The sequence below is a fragment of the Babylonia areolata genome, chromosome 25, assembly GCF_041734735.1.
Source record: "Babylonia areolata isolate BAREFJ2019XMU chromosome 25, ASM4173473v1, whole genome shotgun sequence".
NCBI classification, from domain to species: Eukaryota; Metazoa; Mollusca; class Gastropoda; order Neogastropoda; family Buccinidae; genus Babylonia; species Babylonia areolata.
Genome location: NC_134900.1, coordinates 17,274,220 through 17,292,801, shown reverse-complemented (window position 1 = coordinate 17,292,801; position 18,582 = coordinate 17,274,220). Strand labels below are relative to the sequence as shown.

At 41.9% G+C, this 18,582-nt stretch overlaps 1 protein-coding gene across 1 annotated transcript in view; it reads left to right on the top strand.

Annotated features, from left to right (window-relative positions):
• Positions 1 to 18,582, top strand: part of LOC143300069 (filamin-A-like) — a 112,009-nt gene that overhangs the window by 68,478 nt on the left and 24,949 nt on the right. Inside the window, 12 exon segments of the mRNA XM_076613628.1 lie at positions 465 to 635; positions 1,842 to 1,965; positions 3,068 to 3,221; positions 3,827 to 4,016; positions 4,559 to 4,803; positions 7,652 to 7,696; positions 9,625 to 9,754; positions 10,733 to 10,873; positions 11,691 to 11,819; positions 12,452 to 12,625; positions 13,899 to 14,066; positions 18,029 to 18,232. Of these exon segments, the coding sequence (XP_076469743.1) occupies positions 465 to 635; positions 1,842 to 1,965; positions 3,068 to 3,221; positions 3,827 to 4,016; positions 4,559 to 4,803; positions 7,652 to 7,696; positions 9,625 to 9,754; positions 10,733 to 10,873; positions 11,691 to 11,819; positions 12,452 to 12,625; positions 13,899 to 14,066; positions 18,029 to 18,232 (1,875 nt within the window).

Genomic DNA, 18,582 nt, shown 5'->3' with positions numbered 1-18,582 from the left:
ATGTATTTACATACATGTAGATTGCCAGGTGCATTTTGGTGTGCTTAAGTGTAACGTTAATGCAGTGTGTGATGTGGAATATTGTGTGTTTTATTAAGCAGTAGAGCAGTGTTTTGGATATAGTACCATACAAGTATCCATTTTTTATTTTTGCCTTTTCTTTTTTTTAAATTGGGATTGTGTTTGTTGTTGGTGGTGCAATTTTTTGCAGTGCTTGTATTGATGTTTCCATTGTGGTCATCATCATTACAGACTGTGGGTACAGATCAGGATGTTTTGTTTGCTGTCTTTATCTTCTTTGAACATGTGTCTTGTCTTGAGGGTTTTTTTATTTGTTGTTGTAGTTTGATTTTTTTTCTTTCTTTTTTTGTTTGTCCAACAAAAACAATACCAGATAACGTTCAGTATCAGTGCAAACCAGTGGTGACGTATATGTGTGTGTGTGTGTGTGTGTGTGTGCACAGACTCTCCATTCCGCGTGCGCGTGTCCAGTGAGGTGGACGCCAGCAAGGTGAAGTGCTATGGCCCCGGTGTGGACTCCAAGGGAGTAACCGCTGGTGCCCCAGCCACCTTCACCGTGGACACCAAGGAGGCTGGGGACGCTCCCCTCCAGGTCACCTACACCGATCAGACAGGTCAGGAAATGTTTTCTTTTTCTTTCTTTTTTTTCTTCTCATAATCAACATGTATATATGACAGTCTGTCGTGTCTGACTATGACCATCAGAACAGCAGAGGAGGCAACTGCTGTCCCGACTATCTTGGCTGGAGTTTGGTTATTGTGGAGAGTGTCTTGCCCAAGTTAATCCCCACTCTCTCGGCCATGAGGGTTTATTAGGACAGTTGGCGCTGTGATGGTTCCCAAAGACCAGCTAGCGTCCAAGGCTGCAGTTCTAAGAGCCAGTGCAACCTTGCCTCATAGTTTGAGGTTCTTAGTCCTTCACAAAAGACTAAGCTGTAAATGTCCTCCCAAAACATTGATCATACAGCTCTCACTTTGCTGTTGGCCTAAATATAAGCTTATGTCAGATTGTGATATAAGCTGTGTGCTGGGCCTATGTACACATACACACAACATAACATACAGTGACATAAGGTGGAAAAAAGAAAATCAGCAGAGAATGAATGTATACATTATCTTGGTGAAGAACACACAAGTCAATGCTGCTTGTGCTACAGATTCAGCCAGCATACACGTAGTAAATAAGAGGTACATTGGAACAAACCCAGACACCATTGTTCCAATGTACGTTTTATTTACTACCTGTTTGCTAGCTGAATCAGTAGCATAAGCAGCATTAACTTGGAAGTTGTGTACCTTGTGAATGGAGAGCCTTCCCACATTTTACTGTTTGTTAATCATTTGTTCTTCTGGCCCCATTGTGCACTGAGACAACACGCTGTCCCCAGGGAGAGCAGCCAGAATTTCATGCAGAGAAATGTGTTGTGACAAAAAATAATACAATGCAATAAAATTCAATACAGTACAATAGAGTACAGTACAGTACAGCACCACAGAACCTCAGTCATTGAGAGGTAAAAAAAAAAAAAAAAAAAAGGAGAAAATCAGACATCATGTTAATATGTCTATGAATACATTCCAGTACAATGCAATACAGTACAGTATAGCACAATACAGTACATTACAGTGAAATACAATGCAGCACAATTTAGTATAATACAATACAGTGTGATATAAGACAGTACAGTATAGTACAGTGCAATGCAACAGAATACAGTAAAGCATAAATACAGTACAATACAATGCAGCACAGTGCAATACATTATAGTGAAATACAATACAGTACAGTATGAGAGAACTGCTTTTCTACCTGGCATCAGGTGCCACACGCCCAGCCAACGTAGTGCCAGTGGAGGAGGGAGTGTTCCAGGCCTCCTACGTGCCAGCTGAGGAGGGCAAGTGCAAGGTGGATGTGCAGTACGGTGGTACCGAGGTCCCCAACAGGTATGTCCTTTTGTGTACACTGTAAACTGTTTACCTAGTAAAGCACCCACCCTTTCTTTGTAAAGGTATCACCCCCAAGTTATAAACCCCTATCCCCCACCCCATCTGTGTTCAGATTTCACCTTCAGGTTATAAACTCCCATTTTGAGTGAAAAACTTTGCACAGGGTAAAATACTGTGTATATGCCCACCCCTTACTTTGAAAAAAAAAAAAAATCATGATGAAGTAATGATGATGCAGTTTGCGCTGTTTGTGTGATTATTGCAGCTTGTTCTGTGTGTTGCTTTACAAAGCAGCGCAGATTAGATGTTGAGGTAAAGAATAGAAATGTCAGCATGATATGTTGATGTGTAACTGAAAAAAAAACGAGTGCAATAACGACATCACTCCATAACACAGTGTCTTGTGTCAGTCAGTAGCTGGTGTTTTGTTTAAAATTGTTTGCAGAGAACAGTAAGTCTGGCCCTGGACATCCAGTTATCAAAGTAAAAAGTAGTCACCAGTATGCTGTGAAACAGATATTATACACTTGAACTGGATTATCCTACTGATATCGCAAGTTTCATGAGAGAGTTCTCACACAGAGAGTAAATGCCCAGCCAGTATTTTATGGTGAAACTAATAAGGGATTGGGCGCCTGCAAAGGATAAAGTATCCAGTAAACGCCCACCCCTTTGTGGGTGCTACCAGTTTTATTCTTAGCTATTTGTACATTCTTTCTAATGCTGTGAATTTACCTGTTTTCATTTTTCTCTGTATGTATATGTATACACTGTACACATTCCTGGGAAACTGATGCCCTTGGCCGCTCTCGCTGGAGGATGCTGTGCTCTAGTGGCATAAAGACGTTTGAAAACAAGAGAACGCTGACCATTAAGGAGGAGCGTGAGCGAAGGAAGCAGGGCGCAACTTCTGGAGACGTTTCCCCTTGCAACACCTGTGGGAAGTGCTGCGCATCCAGAATCGGCCTCGTCTCCCCTATGAGGACACACACCGACAGATAAGCCTGCCTGCCTACTCATTTGTCGGACCGACGGGAGACTCCATCATCACACATTCCTTGTTTTCATGCTAGTTAATAGTGATGTTGTGGCCTTGCAGCCCCTTCCAGATGCGGGTGCTGCCTGGCGTGGATGTGAGCAAGGTGAAGGTCACAGGACCTGGGGTTGAGGGAACCACCCCTGCCTCTCTGCCCGTCGTGTTCACCGTGGACCCCAGAGAGACGGAGCCTGCACCCCTCGAGTGCTTTGTGCAGGTAAACTCCTCACTCTGCAGTTTTCACTTAACCCAGTGGAGTGGTGGCCTTGTGGTGACACGTCTGCCTTGGAAGGGAGAGAATCTGAGCTCAGGGGACCGAATCCCACGCTCAACAGTATTTTCTCTCCCTCCATTAAACCTTGAGTAGTGGTAAGGACGTTAGTCGTTTGGATGAGATGATAAACCGAGGTCCCATGTGCAGATGCACTTCACACATAAAAGAACCCATTACTACAGAAGGGTTGTCCCAGGCAAAATTTTGTAGAAAAAACCCACTTTGATAGGAAAACAAACACACTTACAGTCAGAAAAAAAGAAAGAATAAAGGAGTGGCCTTACACTGTTGCAACACACTCTCCCTGGGGAGAGAAGCCCAAATTTCACACAGAGTAATCTGTTGTGACAAAATATAATTCAGTACACACAACACAGTACAGTACATAGTGATCTGAATGACACTGACACAGAATTGTCAGCACTGATGAGAATGTTCTTGAATTATGCTGACACAGAATGATGTGGGGATAAACTCAGATATTTTCATAACGCTGAACAGAACAGTGTACAAAGATCACTCCACCTGTTTTGTTTTGCCCTCACCAGCGACCTGATGGCACCTTCATCCGCCCTGCTGTCAAAGACAACCTGGATGGCACTTTCGATGTGGTCTACACCCCTGAAGACCTGGGTGTCTACAACGTTGTGGTCAAGTACGCTGGACAGGATGTGCCCGGCGTGCCCTTCCCTGTCAAGGCCACCCCCATTGGTGATGCCTCCAAGTGTAAGATCACAGGTCAGTGGACAATGTGTGTGTGTGTGTGCGTGTGTGCTGGTATGTGTGTGTGTGTGTGTGTGTGTTAAGCATGCATGATGTCATGATTTTGAATACTGCCACTTCTGAGACGGTACAAACAAGTAAGGAACTTCAGTACGTGAACAGCTCACAGCAGAAGGATTCTACAACCTCTGTGTGTGTTTGTGTGTGTGTGCAGATATAGGTGTGTGTGTGTGTGTAAAGCATACATGATGTCTTGATTTTGAATACTACCACTATCAAAACTGGTATAAAGATGTAAGGAAGTAGAGAACTTGAACAGCTCCCAGAAGATTTATAAATCTGCAGCCTTTATGTGTGTGTCGTATTTATGTGTGCATGTGAGTTTGTTGTGTGGTGTGTATGTGTGTGTGTGTGTTGTATTTGTAGAGTATGCTTGATGTCTTGATTTAGAATACAAGCTTTTTCTGAAACTGATATATACATGTACATAATTGTAAAATGTTGAAGGTATTGAACACAGGCACTAATCCAATGCACTGGCATTGCTGGGTCGACAGAAGGAGCTGACAAGATGGTCCCCGTCAACAAGGAAACTGTCATCACCGTTGATGCCGCCGAGGCCGGCAATGGCAAGGTCACCTGCCGCATCCGTCAGCCCAACGGCAGTGAGATTGACATCGACATCATTGATAAGGGTGACGGCACCTTCAGCATTTCCTTCACCCCCCAGTTCCCTGGAGACTACACCATTGAGATCAAGTTTGGCGGCAACCTCGTCCCTGAAGGAGACTACACCATCCATGTAGGTGGACATGTTTTTTTTAATCCCTTGTGTTTTGATTGGGTTGGTTTTTTTTTGGTTAAGGAAAGAACATACATTCGGGGCAGCATGCTTATTCTTTCTTTTTTTTGTCTTTTTCTTTTGCATTTTTTTCGTGTGGATTTTTTTGTTTGTTTGTGTGTGTGTGTGTGTGTGTGTGTGTGTGTGTGTGTGTGTTAGAGCATATCTGGCTTTTTTGTTGTATATACAAATGCATGTGCTGTGTTTAAGTGGTTTTGTGATGCTGATGGTTTATGATAATAAGGTAATGGCCCCGACACTGAATACATGCTTGGCCTGTGCATGATATACTTCACAGATCCACAAGATGGTGAAAGGTTATTCCTTAAAAACAGGAAAAAAAGCAACCAGCAAAGCAAAAACAAATAAACAAACATACTCAGTTTAATAACAATCTGCTGATGGCATGAATATATGTGTATCACAGTGAAGGAAAAAAAACTTTTCTTTTCTTTTCCTTTTTTTTTTTTGGAATGATAAATTGTTATTACATGCTGTGTGTTTTTTCTGTGCTTTGGGGTTGTTTTTTTTGTGTGTGTGTTGAATCTTTCAGTTTGTTTTTCTGACATGACCCCTGCCTACCAGTGCAGTGTTGACCCATGCATGTGAATGAATGCATTCAGTTAACAAAATACAGTTGTGGTAGTGCCTGTGTGGTCGTTAAAAAAAAGTTTGGTATGGTAGTGCCTGTGTGGTCAGTTACTGTTTCATTTGCTGTTGTTCTGTCAGTGATGTTGTATCAGATAAAAAGCAAAAATTGCTAATGTTCAATAGTATGGCTGAAGGACAAAAACTGTGCAGCTGCACATCACTAAACCAGATTTGTGTGGGTGGTTTAGCTAGCGGTGGTAGCTATAGTCCGACCTCGTACTTGTTTTGGCTGGAATGGATATTTTCATCGGTGGGCTTCTGTTCATAAGTATTGTTTTTGTTGTTTGGTAGTCGTTGTGTTGCTTTTAGAGACGTTTCTGTTGTTCAGTGGTAGGTCATTTATTGTTTGTTTTCTGTTTTTATGTTTGCCTGTATTCTGTTTGATTTTGATTAGACTGTATTTGCCCCTAGAAATGGAGTGTGGGTTCTTTTTTGTGTTAATTTCTCTGAGATGGGGAAAACAAGAAAAAACTTTGATGAAACTTTCTGCGGTATCGTCTTGTATTTAGTAGATTAAATTCCTAATTATTGACACTCATTACAGTAACCTAGTAAACAGCATTTTGCATTCTGGTAACCCAGCATTGCAAAGGATGCCTTATTTCATGGTTCATGGTTTATAAAACTTAAAAGTCTTAAATGTTGTTGATCTGTCAAGGCATTTTTGGTTTTAACATATCAAAGATGGCATCTCTTTTCTTTTAGAATTAGGATGTGGGTAATGTTGTATTGTCCTTGTTATTTTAGCGCTGCGTATTAGGTAATATGTTATCAGAGGTGTGTTGGAGTGTTTTTATTCTGACAAATGTTTTGATTCCACTTCTTAGATTGGAACAGTGACATCCAGGCACTTCCATCCACCCTCCACCCCTACCCTATCCCTCCCCATCATCTATTACCACAATCGTACACTGCACGACCATGGCAACTTTCCTTCACTTAATTGAATTGTAATCTCTTCACTGCTTTTTTTTCTCCCACAAGCACTTTTCATTGTGACTGATAACCTGCCTTTGCATTTGTTGCAATGAAATACACTTGTTTCAGAAGCTTATAAGGTTATATCAATTTGTGTGAAAATGGAGAGATACTTGGTCTGCCTTCCCTGGAACACTTTAATGAAAGAGCTCTGTCAGAAACAGCAGATGTGTTAGCTTTGATTAATTAAAAGACTGTCAATTCTGCAATGTCACACTTAGTGTATGCAGAGGAGAGACCATAGACTTACATCTGAAGGAAAACTGAGCACTCCAAAATTCAAAGAGCATTTTCAGAAACAGCAGGAGATATGTAGCCTTTATTAAGAGGATGCCAAAATACTGCAGTATCACATTAAATGAAGTATATGCAGAGAAAAGAATACAGATTTACATCTCACAGAAAACTGACACTCCAAAATTCACAGGCGTGACGAAAAATTGTTTGGGTACAGCGCTGTGGCAGAATAAGATAAAAACAAACAAACAAAAAAGGAGAGACAGGGAAATGGATGGGTGTGAAGAATTGCTCATGGAAGCAAACTCTTTCTTCAGGTTATGCTGTCCCATACAAGTCTACTTGCAAAATTCAACAGAACCTGGAAAGGAGGGAATTGCTGTAAATCTGTTGTATAGGAAGACAAGCATTTTATCATAGACAGGGACAAGCCAATAAAAATACTGTTTTAAAAACTCATCTGCTGGTGCCTGACACCTGAATCTAAATTTATCATGTAGGGTTAGCACATATGTCATGTAGATTAACAGAGGGGTTGACAGTTAACAGTCCTTAAAAGAAATGAACATGCTATCTTAATTAAATAAAAAAAAAATCAAGAGGTTAATTTGGAGTTGAATTTAACAACCTATCAAGTTTTATCGTTGAGTTAAAGTCGTTCTGGGCAGGGGTCCTAGATAGACTTTAAAAAGCAGTGCGAGATTTTTTACAAGAATTGATGGTGGCAGTCACACATGAAAAGATGCCATTTACCGAATGACCACCCAGATGGACAGCACAGGCAAAGCACCTTCCCTTGGCTTCTGCTGTATGGCACATACTGTGAGAGACGTGGAGTTTTGACCCTGCCCACCCCAAGATGATGGTCCCCCCCGGTCCCCTCCTTGGTGACGGCATGTGCATGGTCCTGATGGAACTGTTTTCCCTTTCCTTGTTCTTGTAGGCTGTCTCAGAGGAGGTGTATGAGGACTACTTGGTGCAAGGCCCGGTGAGTGTTTCTCCTTTCCTCACAGCAAGGGAAGATTGCAGTACAGCACAATACACGACATGATGCCACATGACACTGCACTGCACTTCCTTACACTATTGACTAAACTACATTACACTGCTCTGCACTTCGTTACACTACTGACTAAACTACATGACACTGCACTGCACTTCGTTACACTATTGACAAAACTACATGACACTGCTCTGCACTTCGTTACACTACTGACTAAACTACATGACACTGCACTGCACTTCCTTAACTGCTGCTCTGCACTTCGTTACACTACTGACAAAACTACATGACACTGCTCTGCACTTCGTTACACTACTGACTAAACTACATGACACTGCACTGCACTTCGTTACAGTACTGACAAAACTACATTACACTGCTCTGCACTTCGTTACACTACTGACTAAACTACATTACACTGCTCTGTGCTACAATACAGTACTATATCTACACTACACTACACTACACTACACTGCTCAGCGGTATATCACACCAGACTGTGCTACTCTATACTGCACAGCACTACTACACACACTATGCAATACTGTGTAGTAAATCTCAGCACAGATAAAGTACTGTGCAGTACTTTCCTTTAGTTACTCAGCCCGGTCGGTACATGAAGTACAAACAGTGCTTCAGCATGTTTCATTACAGTTTGGTACCATACAGATTACGGTGCAGTACAATGCAGTTGAGTTCAGTGCTGCACAAAATTAATGCAGTACAGTTCATATCTCAATTACGGTACAGTACAGTACATTATATTATAGTAGCACATTGCACCACAGCACACACCAATATAGTGCAATGCACTACAGTGCAGTAGAGAACAGTTTTGTTTTACAGTACAGTATAGAAATTAATACAGAACACTGCTACACTATTTCTTTACTATATTTTCTCTTTCTTTCTTTTTTAAACACCATTTATGATCATGGCTAGATCCTTTCTATAAAGTTGGCTGCTTATTTGCTCTGGTGCATGATGCAGAAATAATGGGTGATAACAACCCTTTTCCACCTTGAAACAGCATCCGAGTTCCACCATTTATACACCTGATGGCCATCCCCTCTTATTGCATGTGCCGAAGTGGGTGGTTTGTAATTTTTCATATCATGTAAAATTCTCTCTCATGTGTGTGTACATATATATATGTATATGTGTGTGTGTGTTTGTGTGTGTGTGTGTACACGTGTGGAGGATTAGGGGGAGGTATTGATGTCTGTTTGAATGTATGGTTTTATATATGTATGTATTGTGTGTTACAGTTTGCTGGGCACATTTTGGTGTGGATATGTAAAATGGATGTATTGTGTTATGTAGAAGATTACGTGTTTTGTGAAGCCACTTGAGCAGTTTTCTGGATAGAATGCTGTATAAGTATCCATTATTATTATTATTGTTACTATGGTGGAGTAGTGGCCTAATGGTAATGCATCCACATAGGAATCGAGAGAATCTGAGCGCACTGGTTCGAATCCCAAGCTTGCCAGTAGTCTCTCCTCATCCACTATACCTTGAGTGGTGGTCTGGACGCTTGTCATTGGGATGAGACAATATACAGAGGTACCTCGTGCAAGGTGTCCCTGGCAAATTCTGCAGAAAAATCGACGTTGATAATAAAACAAGTACACTTGCATGCAGAAGAAAATGGGTTTCACTGCGCTGCAGCAATGCACTCATCCCAGGGAGAGCAGCCTGAATTTCAAACAAAAAAATCTGTTGTGACAAAAAGCAATACAATACAATACAATGCAATGCAGTACAAGGCAATACAATACAATGCAAAGCAGTGCAATACAATACAATACAATGCCCTAACACAGAGGGGCCACTGAGCTGTTTTCTGGATAGAGAGAGCTATATATGAGTATCCTTCATTATTATGACTATCATTATCGTGATTGCCACAGGTGGGAGCGACAGAGGACATGATCACCGCTGACACGGTGGACAGCCTGCGTGCCGGAGCTCCCGGTGCTGCCCCCTACCAGACTGTGGACTTCCGCTTCCAGGTCGGGCCGGTCTTCAACTATGTGTCTGGTGAGTGGAGAACTGGTTGGTTGTTTTACCTGAAGTCTGTTTGTGAGGGCTGTTTTGTTGTTGTTGGTGGTGGTGGTCTTTTTGTGTGTTTTGTTTTTTTGGTTGTGCGCCTTGTTATCTTGTGCTTCACACACACACACACACACACACACACACACACACACACACACACATGTTCACCAACACACTTATGCACAAGACACACACACTTTCTCACACACACACACACACACACACACACACACGTTCACCAACACACTTACGCACAAGACACACACAGACACTTTCTCTCTCTCTCTCTCTCTCTCTCTCTCTCTCTCTCACACACACACACACACACACACACACACACAGTTTTTTCAATTAAAGGATTGTAATTATTCACTTTGATTTCACTGCTTCTCATCTCTGTAACATGGGCCAGTTTCCCTGTATCATACATGGTTCGCATGTCCCAAAATCCTGTCCTCGCCTTGAATTTGACAATCAGGACTTCCATCTTCCTGTCAGTGGCTTCCTTTCAGCTTTCACCACTGTCATTCATTCAAGCATCTTCCATTGACTCGAGGCCTGTCACACACAGTGTTGGTTTCTTCTGTTGCTGTTTCTGTAACAACCTGTTTTATGGGACTGTGTTGTTGGCCCTGTGCCCAATCCCCAACCTGATTTTACTGCAGAAGTCATAATTTCCTACACACAGCAGAATCAGAGATGGGTTTTATTGAAAAGGCGCTACTCGTAATGAATAATGGTTCACTTGCTTATGCACATTTGTATGAGCATCCACTCACACAGACACAAATACATGTACATGCACCATAACACATGCACGCAAGCTTGAAGTTGCATAAATGTGCGCGCACACACACACACACACACACTCTCTCTCTCTCTCTCTCTCTCTCTCTCTCTCTCTCTATCATTTTTTCTCTCTGTGAAATTACTTTCTGAAGCGGTGCATGTTTTTGTCTGTGGCAGCAATGGTGGTTACGCCTTCCGGCAAAACGGATTACCCCAAGATTGTGGACAATGGTGATGGAACGGTAACTGTGAGGTACCAGCCCACAGAGACTGGCCTGCATGAACTGCATGTCATGTACAACAATGAAAACATCGAAGGTAAGACAGGGCTTCTGTGGAAGTGTCTTCTTCTTCTTCTTCTTCTTCTGCGTTCGTGGGCTGCAACTCCCACGTTCACTCATATATACACGAGTGGGCATTTACGTGTATGACCGTTTTTACCTCGCCATGTAGGCAGCAATACTCCGCTTTCGGGGGAACGTGGAAGTGTCAATATGTTGTTTTGTGTTTTTTTGGGGGGGGCAGTTTGTCAGTGTTTTTTTGTTGTTGTTGTTGTTTTCTTTGCACCGTATAAGTTACTACATATTCTTGTTGTTATTATTATGTACATGTGTGAAACATGTGTCTGTGTGTGTGTGGTTGTGTGCATGCATGTGCAGGAGAGCATATGATGAAACTCTGCAAATATGAACCTTTGTATTTTAAGGATGGCTTTGTTTGTGTGTGCTCTTGTATATAAGATATATTGAGCATTGTTTTTATTTTCATGTTGGTTTTTATACATGTATCTTTTAATCTTCTTTGTGTCATTATAAAGCACAAAGCAATTTGTTGTTATGCACCATAGAAACGTCCTTAAATAGATAGTTTAGTTGTTCGTTTTGGTATATTAAAAAAAAATACTTTATTCCCATGGGATAATTTACAGCATCTTTTTAATTTTGTGTATATAACAATATTCTTGATGTAGCATCAGTTCCACAGATATTAGCAGTATTGAAATTAAATTTTGATTTGTCGGCTGTATTATCTTGTAAGATAACTTAGGAAATACTAGGTAACATTTCAATACATTTGTACATCAACTGTGTTGGGACTTAAGTGTAACAAGACGAGCACTGTGACATGGTTGCAGGCAGTCCATTCATGTTCCACGTGGAAGCGGTGAACACAGGCAATGTGACAGCCTACGGCCCTGGACTCAGTACTGGCGTTGTGGATGAACCCGCTTACTTCACCATCAACACCAGACAGGCTGGACCAGGTAAAGGGGGCTGGGAATCTCTACTCTCTTCCTCTTTGGTTGTTTTATGGAAATATTAGATTAGCAAAATGAGCATTTTCAGTATTTCCCAGACTGCTGCTTTGGGGTCCATTTAGGTTTGGGACTGCTTGACAAGGCTGTACTCTAATAATATTTGTCATGGCGTCAACAAGGCTGAGAGATACAGACACCTGCAGTGTTGGTCTGAAAATTTGATCAACACTCTACAAGACATCTGAATAGTAGAACACCCTTGACTGTGTGGTCCCATCTTCCCACTTTGACCCACAGCACAGTCAACATCAGGGTAGGAGCCAGCCACCAGTGGAAAAGAAGAAAAGAAACCCCATCTCTGATAGGGATCCAAACTAATTGTGCCACTGGTCAGTCCTTGGTTCTAACCACTTCATTGTCAGCTGGTCTCCTGCAGTATTTTGTTGTCTGTCTTCTTAGTTCATTCATATTCCACAACTCTGACGTTCACTTGTATGTACACGAGTGGGCTTTTACATGTATGACTGTTTTTTTACCCCACGATGTAGGCAGCCATACTCCGCTTTCGGGGGTATTGTTGTCTGTCATTTCGTGTTGTCCTGTGCCGGTGGTCAGACTGTTGTTGTTGTTGTTGACAGGCGGACTGTCTCTGGCAGTGGAAGGGCCGTCCAGGACGGACATCAAGTGTGTGGACAACCAGGATGGGACCTGCACAGTGTCCTATGTGCCCACCATGCCCGGCGAGTACGCCATCACCGCCAAGTTCGCCGACAAGGACATCATGGGCTCTCCCTTCACCGCCAAGATCCTGCGTAAGTAGCTCACTGTTTCCAGTAGGCTGCTTTTGTACTCAGTAGATACCAGTGCAGCAGACATGTGGAATAGTGTGGTTGCCAAGTATCAATGCATCTGCCAGGGAAGTGAAAGAATCCCAGTGTTTTAGATCAAATCCTACTCTTGTCAGAATTTTCTTCCCTTCCACTAGACCTTGAGTGGTGGTCTGATGTCACAACTCATGACATGGGGGTTCTAGTCTGCCCTGCTTAGAGAGGGCGTGACATCTGAACCCCAATCATTTCTATGAAATGATAGACCAAGGCCCTGCATGTGGCATGCACTTAGCACACGTAAATGAACCCACAGTAACAAGAGAGTCGTTCCTGGCAAAATTCTGTAGGAAAAAAATCCTTTTTGATTGTAAGATAGATACACATGCAGACAGGAAAAAGAATTTCATGCTGAGAAATCTGTTGTGACAAAAGAGTGATACAATAGATTGCAAATTGGCCGAGCCTAGTGGTTAGAGCATTGGATCTCTGCTTCATGGATTTGTTCAGAAAAAAAGAGAAAAACAATTGAGTGAACACAAAGTGATTGACATGGCTGGGAGTCACTAAGTATGACACTGAATTCATTATGGCAGCAAAAGAAAGGAACAATCAAATGGTGAAACAAAATGTAGGTAAATAGGTGATATTTGTTGATGAATTATTTCTAAAACTCAGTTTACCATTTTTTCCTTTATCCAGCTGATGTAAACCTATAGAGGCTCTACTGCTCTAAGATAACTAGAAATAGAATATATATATATATATATAAAGTAGAACAACAGCATGTGTGTTTTACAAGGTGATGGAAAAGAGCTCCAGATATTTTTCATGGTTTATTACTGGTTATGGAGAAGGGAGGTAAATAGGTGATCTTTGCTGATGAATTATTGCTAAAACTTAATTGTCCATTTTTTCCTTCATCCAAATGATGCAAATCTATGTAATCTCTACTGTTCTAAGATAACATGAAAATAGAATGAGAGCATATGTGTTTTACAAGGTGATGAAAAAGAGCTGCAGGTATATTTCATGGTTTCTTACAGGCTTTTGGGTGGTCAAAGAGAGAGAGAATGGGGAGGGGAGGGGAGGTCTATTAAGAATAAGCGTTTCAGAAAAACTCTCAAAATCTTTTTACTTCCTGGTGCAGCTGAAGACATTTGCTCCCATCCTTGCAGTAAGAGACATTACATAAGAAATGTCATATTTGGTTTAAAAAAAAAAAAATCAGCCTAAATAATGCTATGGTTGTTTGCAGCCAGAACCGGGGAGCCCCGCAAGCGTGCCCAGCTGTCTGTGGGCACCAGCAGTGAGGTGTCCCTCAAGGTCACGGAGACGGACATCTCTGACCTCACTGCCACCGTGCGCAGCCCCTCGGGCCATGAGGAGCCCTGCCTCCTCAAACGTCTGGCCAATGGCCACCTGGGTCAGTCATGGGACTTTTGTTGTTGTTGTTGTTGTTGTTGGTGGTGGTGGTGGTGGTGGTGTTTTCATTGTGCTGGTCTGTGATGTGTTGCTTTTTCATTTGTTGTTGTATTTCGCTGTTTGTTCTGTGCCAGTTTGCGTTGAAATGAGTTTTGTTGTGCTGCTGTGTTTTGCTGTTTGTTGTTTGTTGGTTTGTGTTGAAATTAGTTTTGTTCTGTTTTGGTATATTGCACTTGTTGCGAATCTCCCATCACCAAGTATAACAAAAAAAAAAAAACAAAAAAAAGGTTGATGAATTATTGGGTGACAAATTGTACTGTACATTGCGGAAATCTCACTTTACTACTACACTCAAACTGGCTGCTACTTCTCTTCAGTTTCCACAAAATTTTCCTCCTTTTTTCTTTCTTTTTTTAATTTCTTTGGGGAGTGGTGGTAGCAGGGAGCTTGCAGGGGAGCATGCATGCTCAGACTGCTTTATCTCTGCCTTGGACTCAGCTAGATGCCAAAGAACAGCATTTCCATCTTTGCTGCTGGCTCAGAGTTGGAGCTGGAAAAGTATCAGAGTCCCCCCTTTATCTCTTTCTCTCCCCTTTTTATCTCTCTCTCTCTAAGATTTATCACAGAAGGAAAGGAAGGCATGGTGGGCAGGTAGTCTGTCTGGCTGTCCAACAGATGGTTTTACAGCCGAGAAAAAGACCAAACAATGTAAGTCTTATAAACAATGGAAGAACACCAGATGCCATTTATTTGCGAGAGAAATTGCTGAAGCTATTTTTCAGGAAATAAAAGCAGTGAAAAGTGTATAAATGGCAGAAGCACAGTAGGTCACAATTGTATTATGAAAGAGGCTGCCTCAGACAAAATGAGTATTTGCATGTTTGGAATGTAGATACAATGCTTTCCACAGAATGACATTATCTTTAGTGCATTCTTTGAGTGTTCAGTGTTCAAAGCTTGAATTGTGAGCGTATACACAGACTTACTTGCCACTTCATTCTGCACTCTTTGTAAAGACAAAGAACATGTCCTCACTAATGATAATGGGCATTCAGTATGGTCAGTTGTTTTTTTTTAGGTAATCAGCTGAAAGGCAGCAATAAATCTGTTTGATTATTCATCATTCTTTCGACTCTGACAGTCCTATGCTGTCCCTTGAACTGTAAGCCAAGTTAAAGTGAATTGAATACAGTACATAGTGATAGCCTACTGGTGCATACAGTACGCCTGTTGAGATTGTACAAAAAGCTAATTCCAACACAGTTTGATTCCCAACAGAGAAATGAAACAAGGGCATCAGAGGACTGAACATTGAAATCCTTTGCTTTTTTGTCACTGTTAGTGCATTCTCTCACTAAACATTACTCCTGTGCATTTATTTTTTCTGCCAGCACTTGCAGTCACACTCTGATTAATATAGCAAGACCAAATTATTTGCATGAAAAAATCCAGCTTATTTCTGAAACTTTTAAGCAGTGCTCTTTCACTTATCTCTGTGCCGCACCCTCTAAGATGTAATGCAACATTGTTCTCATAGATCTCCCCATTTCTGGATCACTATCAAACAGCTTTGCTTCTTCCTTTGCCTTTAGTCTTGTCTCGCCGGAATAAAACCCTTTCTCCTGAAGCATCTCTTGTATGTAGCAGTTGTGATGTGGGTGGTGAGAGGCACCTGGGGTATGGACCAGTATGCCCTTCAGGTGAAATGTATGCCCAGTTCACGGACCCTTTGACCACCTGCTGTGAATGATGGCTGTGATAACAGGAGGTTGTGGGGTACTCCTGTCTGCTGAGAGGTAGACATGGGTGGGCAGGAGCTGATTCTATGTGTGTAAAGGGAAGGGATGCTTTTATTGTCGTATAGGTATGTGTGTGCTTGCACACACTCAAACGTGCATGAACACACACACACACACACACACACACACACACACACCACACAAGTGCATGCACATGTAGTGACTTACTCATCATGCATGCACACACATACACGTCAACATAAAGAAACACATATTTGCATGCACATACACACAGTCTCATAGAATATGAATCCCGGTAACATTACTGGGTGTTTTTTTTTTTTATAGAAAACCTGTGTGTGTGCGCATACAAACAATTCATGTTCTCATTTTCATCAAAGTTAGGAAAGATAAAGAAAAGAATTTCCTCCCATCCGTGCTCTTACTCCCATCTCTTCCATGTTACCTCCCATCCTTAACTTTTTTGCCAGGTCCAGATTACCTGAATGTTCCCCTTATCAAGTTAAGATTACACGAACATTATGCTTATCAAGAAGTTCAGTTTACCTGAACCCTCACCTTATCTACCTGGTTTTTAACTGTCACCCTACCCTCACCCCCCAGCACCTTAGAAAAAAAAAAAAGATAAATAAAAAGAGACTGGTCTGACTCAGCATCCAGGTATTTCCCTTCCAGGTGAGGCCATCTATAGGTGTATGATAATAGAGGGGGTGGAGTGGAGCCGGCAGTTCCAGCAATTGTCTGTGTGCGTTAGTGTTCATGAGTTGCACCACAGTGGCAGGGGCAGGTGTCAGCAAACATTTCAGGGGAGTTTGCCACTTGAACAGATCACGCAGGACAACTGAGGTGTGGAAAGATGGTGTGGTGGGCTGCTTTGCTCTTGTCTTGACAGTGTTGTTGTTTTTTATTGTTGTTTTTTTTTTTTTTTTTTTTTTAGTATTGAGTGGTTTCCATTTAGTTTTGAATTGATTTCCTGAGACAGCTGGCCTGGTGGCTGACTGGGCCACAAAGCAGAGTGATTGGATGTTTACTTGTCTTGTTAACTGGGGTTTTACTGTAGAGGAAAAAAAAGAAAGAAAAGATATCCATATATATATATATGATGACTGCAGGATCCTTTTAGGGGGAGGGGGATCAATAGCAAAAGAACTAACCTTAACTCACTCCATACGAACGGCGAAAGAGACGACGTTAACAGCGTTTCACCCCAATTACCACCATCAAAATATTGCAAGTGGAAGACTCTTATACTGAAGAGGTGTTTGTTGACAAAGAATACCACAATTCTGACGACGGAAGCTAAAGTTTGGGTCGTTCAGACACCCACTGGACATCCGAGGGGTCTGTATAGAGGAGAAGAGAGGACTGGCCATACTGAGTGAGTTAAATGTTTTGGATTAGAGGATGTGGATGTAAGAGAACACTGTGGGAGTGCTTCCTTCTGAAGTTCATTGCCATGCAGGTGGCTTTGTTTGACTTGCTGCTCCAGGGTAAATAAAACTAGAACAAGCTACAGTTGTGTGGTTACGTCAGCCTGTATCAGTGTGGCTTTCTGCCCTGGTGTTCAGAGGGCAGCAACATTTCTAACCACTACACACAAAACAAAAAGTTTCCAACCACTTCTCCACTTGTGAGAGAGCCAGTGTGGTCTTTTTGAATGTGTGTGTGTGTGTGTGTGTGTGTGTGTTTGTATGCCTCATTGTCTGAGGTTGGTGGTTTTAGTTTGTTTTCTTTGGTGCTGTCGAGGAAATGTTTCAAGATGGAGGTGGACACGGCAAGAGGGGGGGAAACAGTGTCAGTGATGGGAAACAGGGGTATTTTGTGGCCGTCTTTCATACACTGCTGAAATCCACGCTTCAAGTGTTGTATACATGTATATGTATTACACATTCTCTTTTTTTCTTTTTCTTTTTTTGAATACTTTGTGCTTGCTCTGTTTGTTTTTCCTAATTTTTTTTTTTTTTTTTTTTTTTTTTCACTCTCATGCATGTATCACTGTGTTGATCAGTCGGTCTTTCTCTCTGTGCCCACCCTTCATTCCTCTTGTTTCAACTGTTGAACACTCTCTGACTACTTTCTGTCATCTTTTTTTTGGGGGGGTGGGGGTGGGGGGGTTGTTATATTTTCTCCTCCTTTCCCCAAAGTTCATATTTGATTTATTCCATTACTGTATTGAAAATGGTTATAATTGTTGAAAATGCAGGCATGACCTTCACCCCGCGTGAGAAAGGCGAGCATCTGGTGAGCGTGTTCCGCAACGGCCAGCACATCCCCAACAGCCCTTTCAAGGTCATGGTCGGCGAGAGTGAGCTGGGCAACGCCAGCAAGGTCAAGGTCACTGGCAAAGGCATCTCAGAGGGCATGGCCAATGAGGTCAACGAATTCTTCGTGGACACCAGAGAGGCTGGTAAGTTTTGTGCGAGTGGAGAGTGTGTTTGAATGTGTGTATGTGTGTGTATGATGTGGCATCAGTGAGTACAGGTGTAATGTTTATGAGACTTCAAGCTCCTTTTTAATATTGTATATATCGGTGTCATGTTTTGCTGATCATATTTTGCGGTTCTTGATAATGGTTTTCATTTTAGTTTGTTGTTCTCAACAATTACTGTCATTTTACATTCTTGTTTTCTTTTTCCTCCCTAGTCATAAGTTTGTTGTTGGCAGCTGTAGTTGACTATTGATTGAGCTTGAAACCAAATAAGCAGTGGATCACTCGTTGTTACCAATGTGTTTTACAACACAGTACATTAGAATACA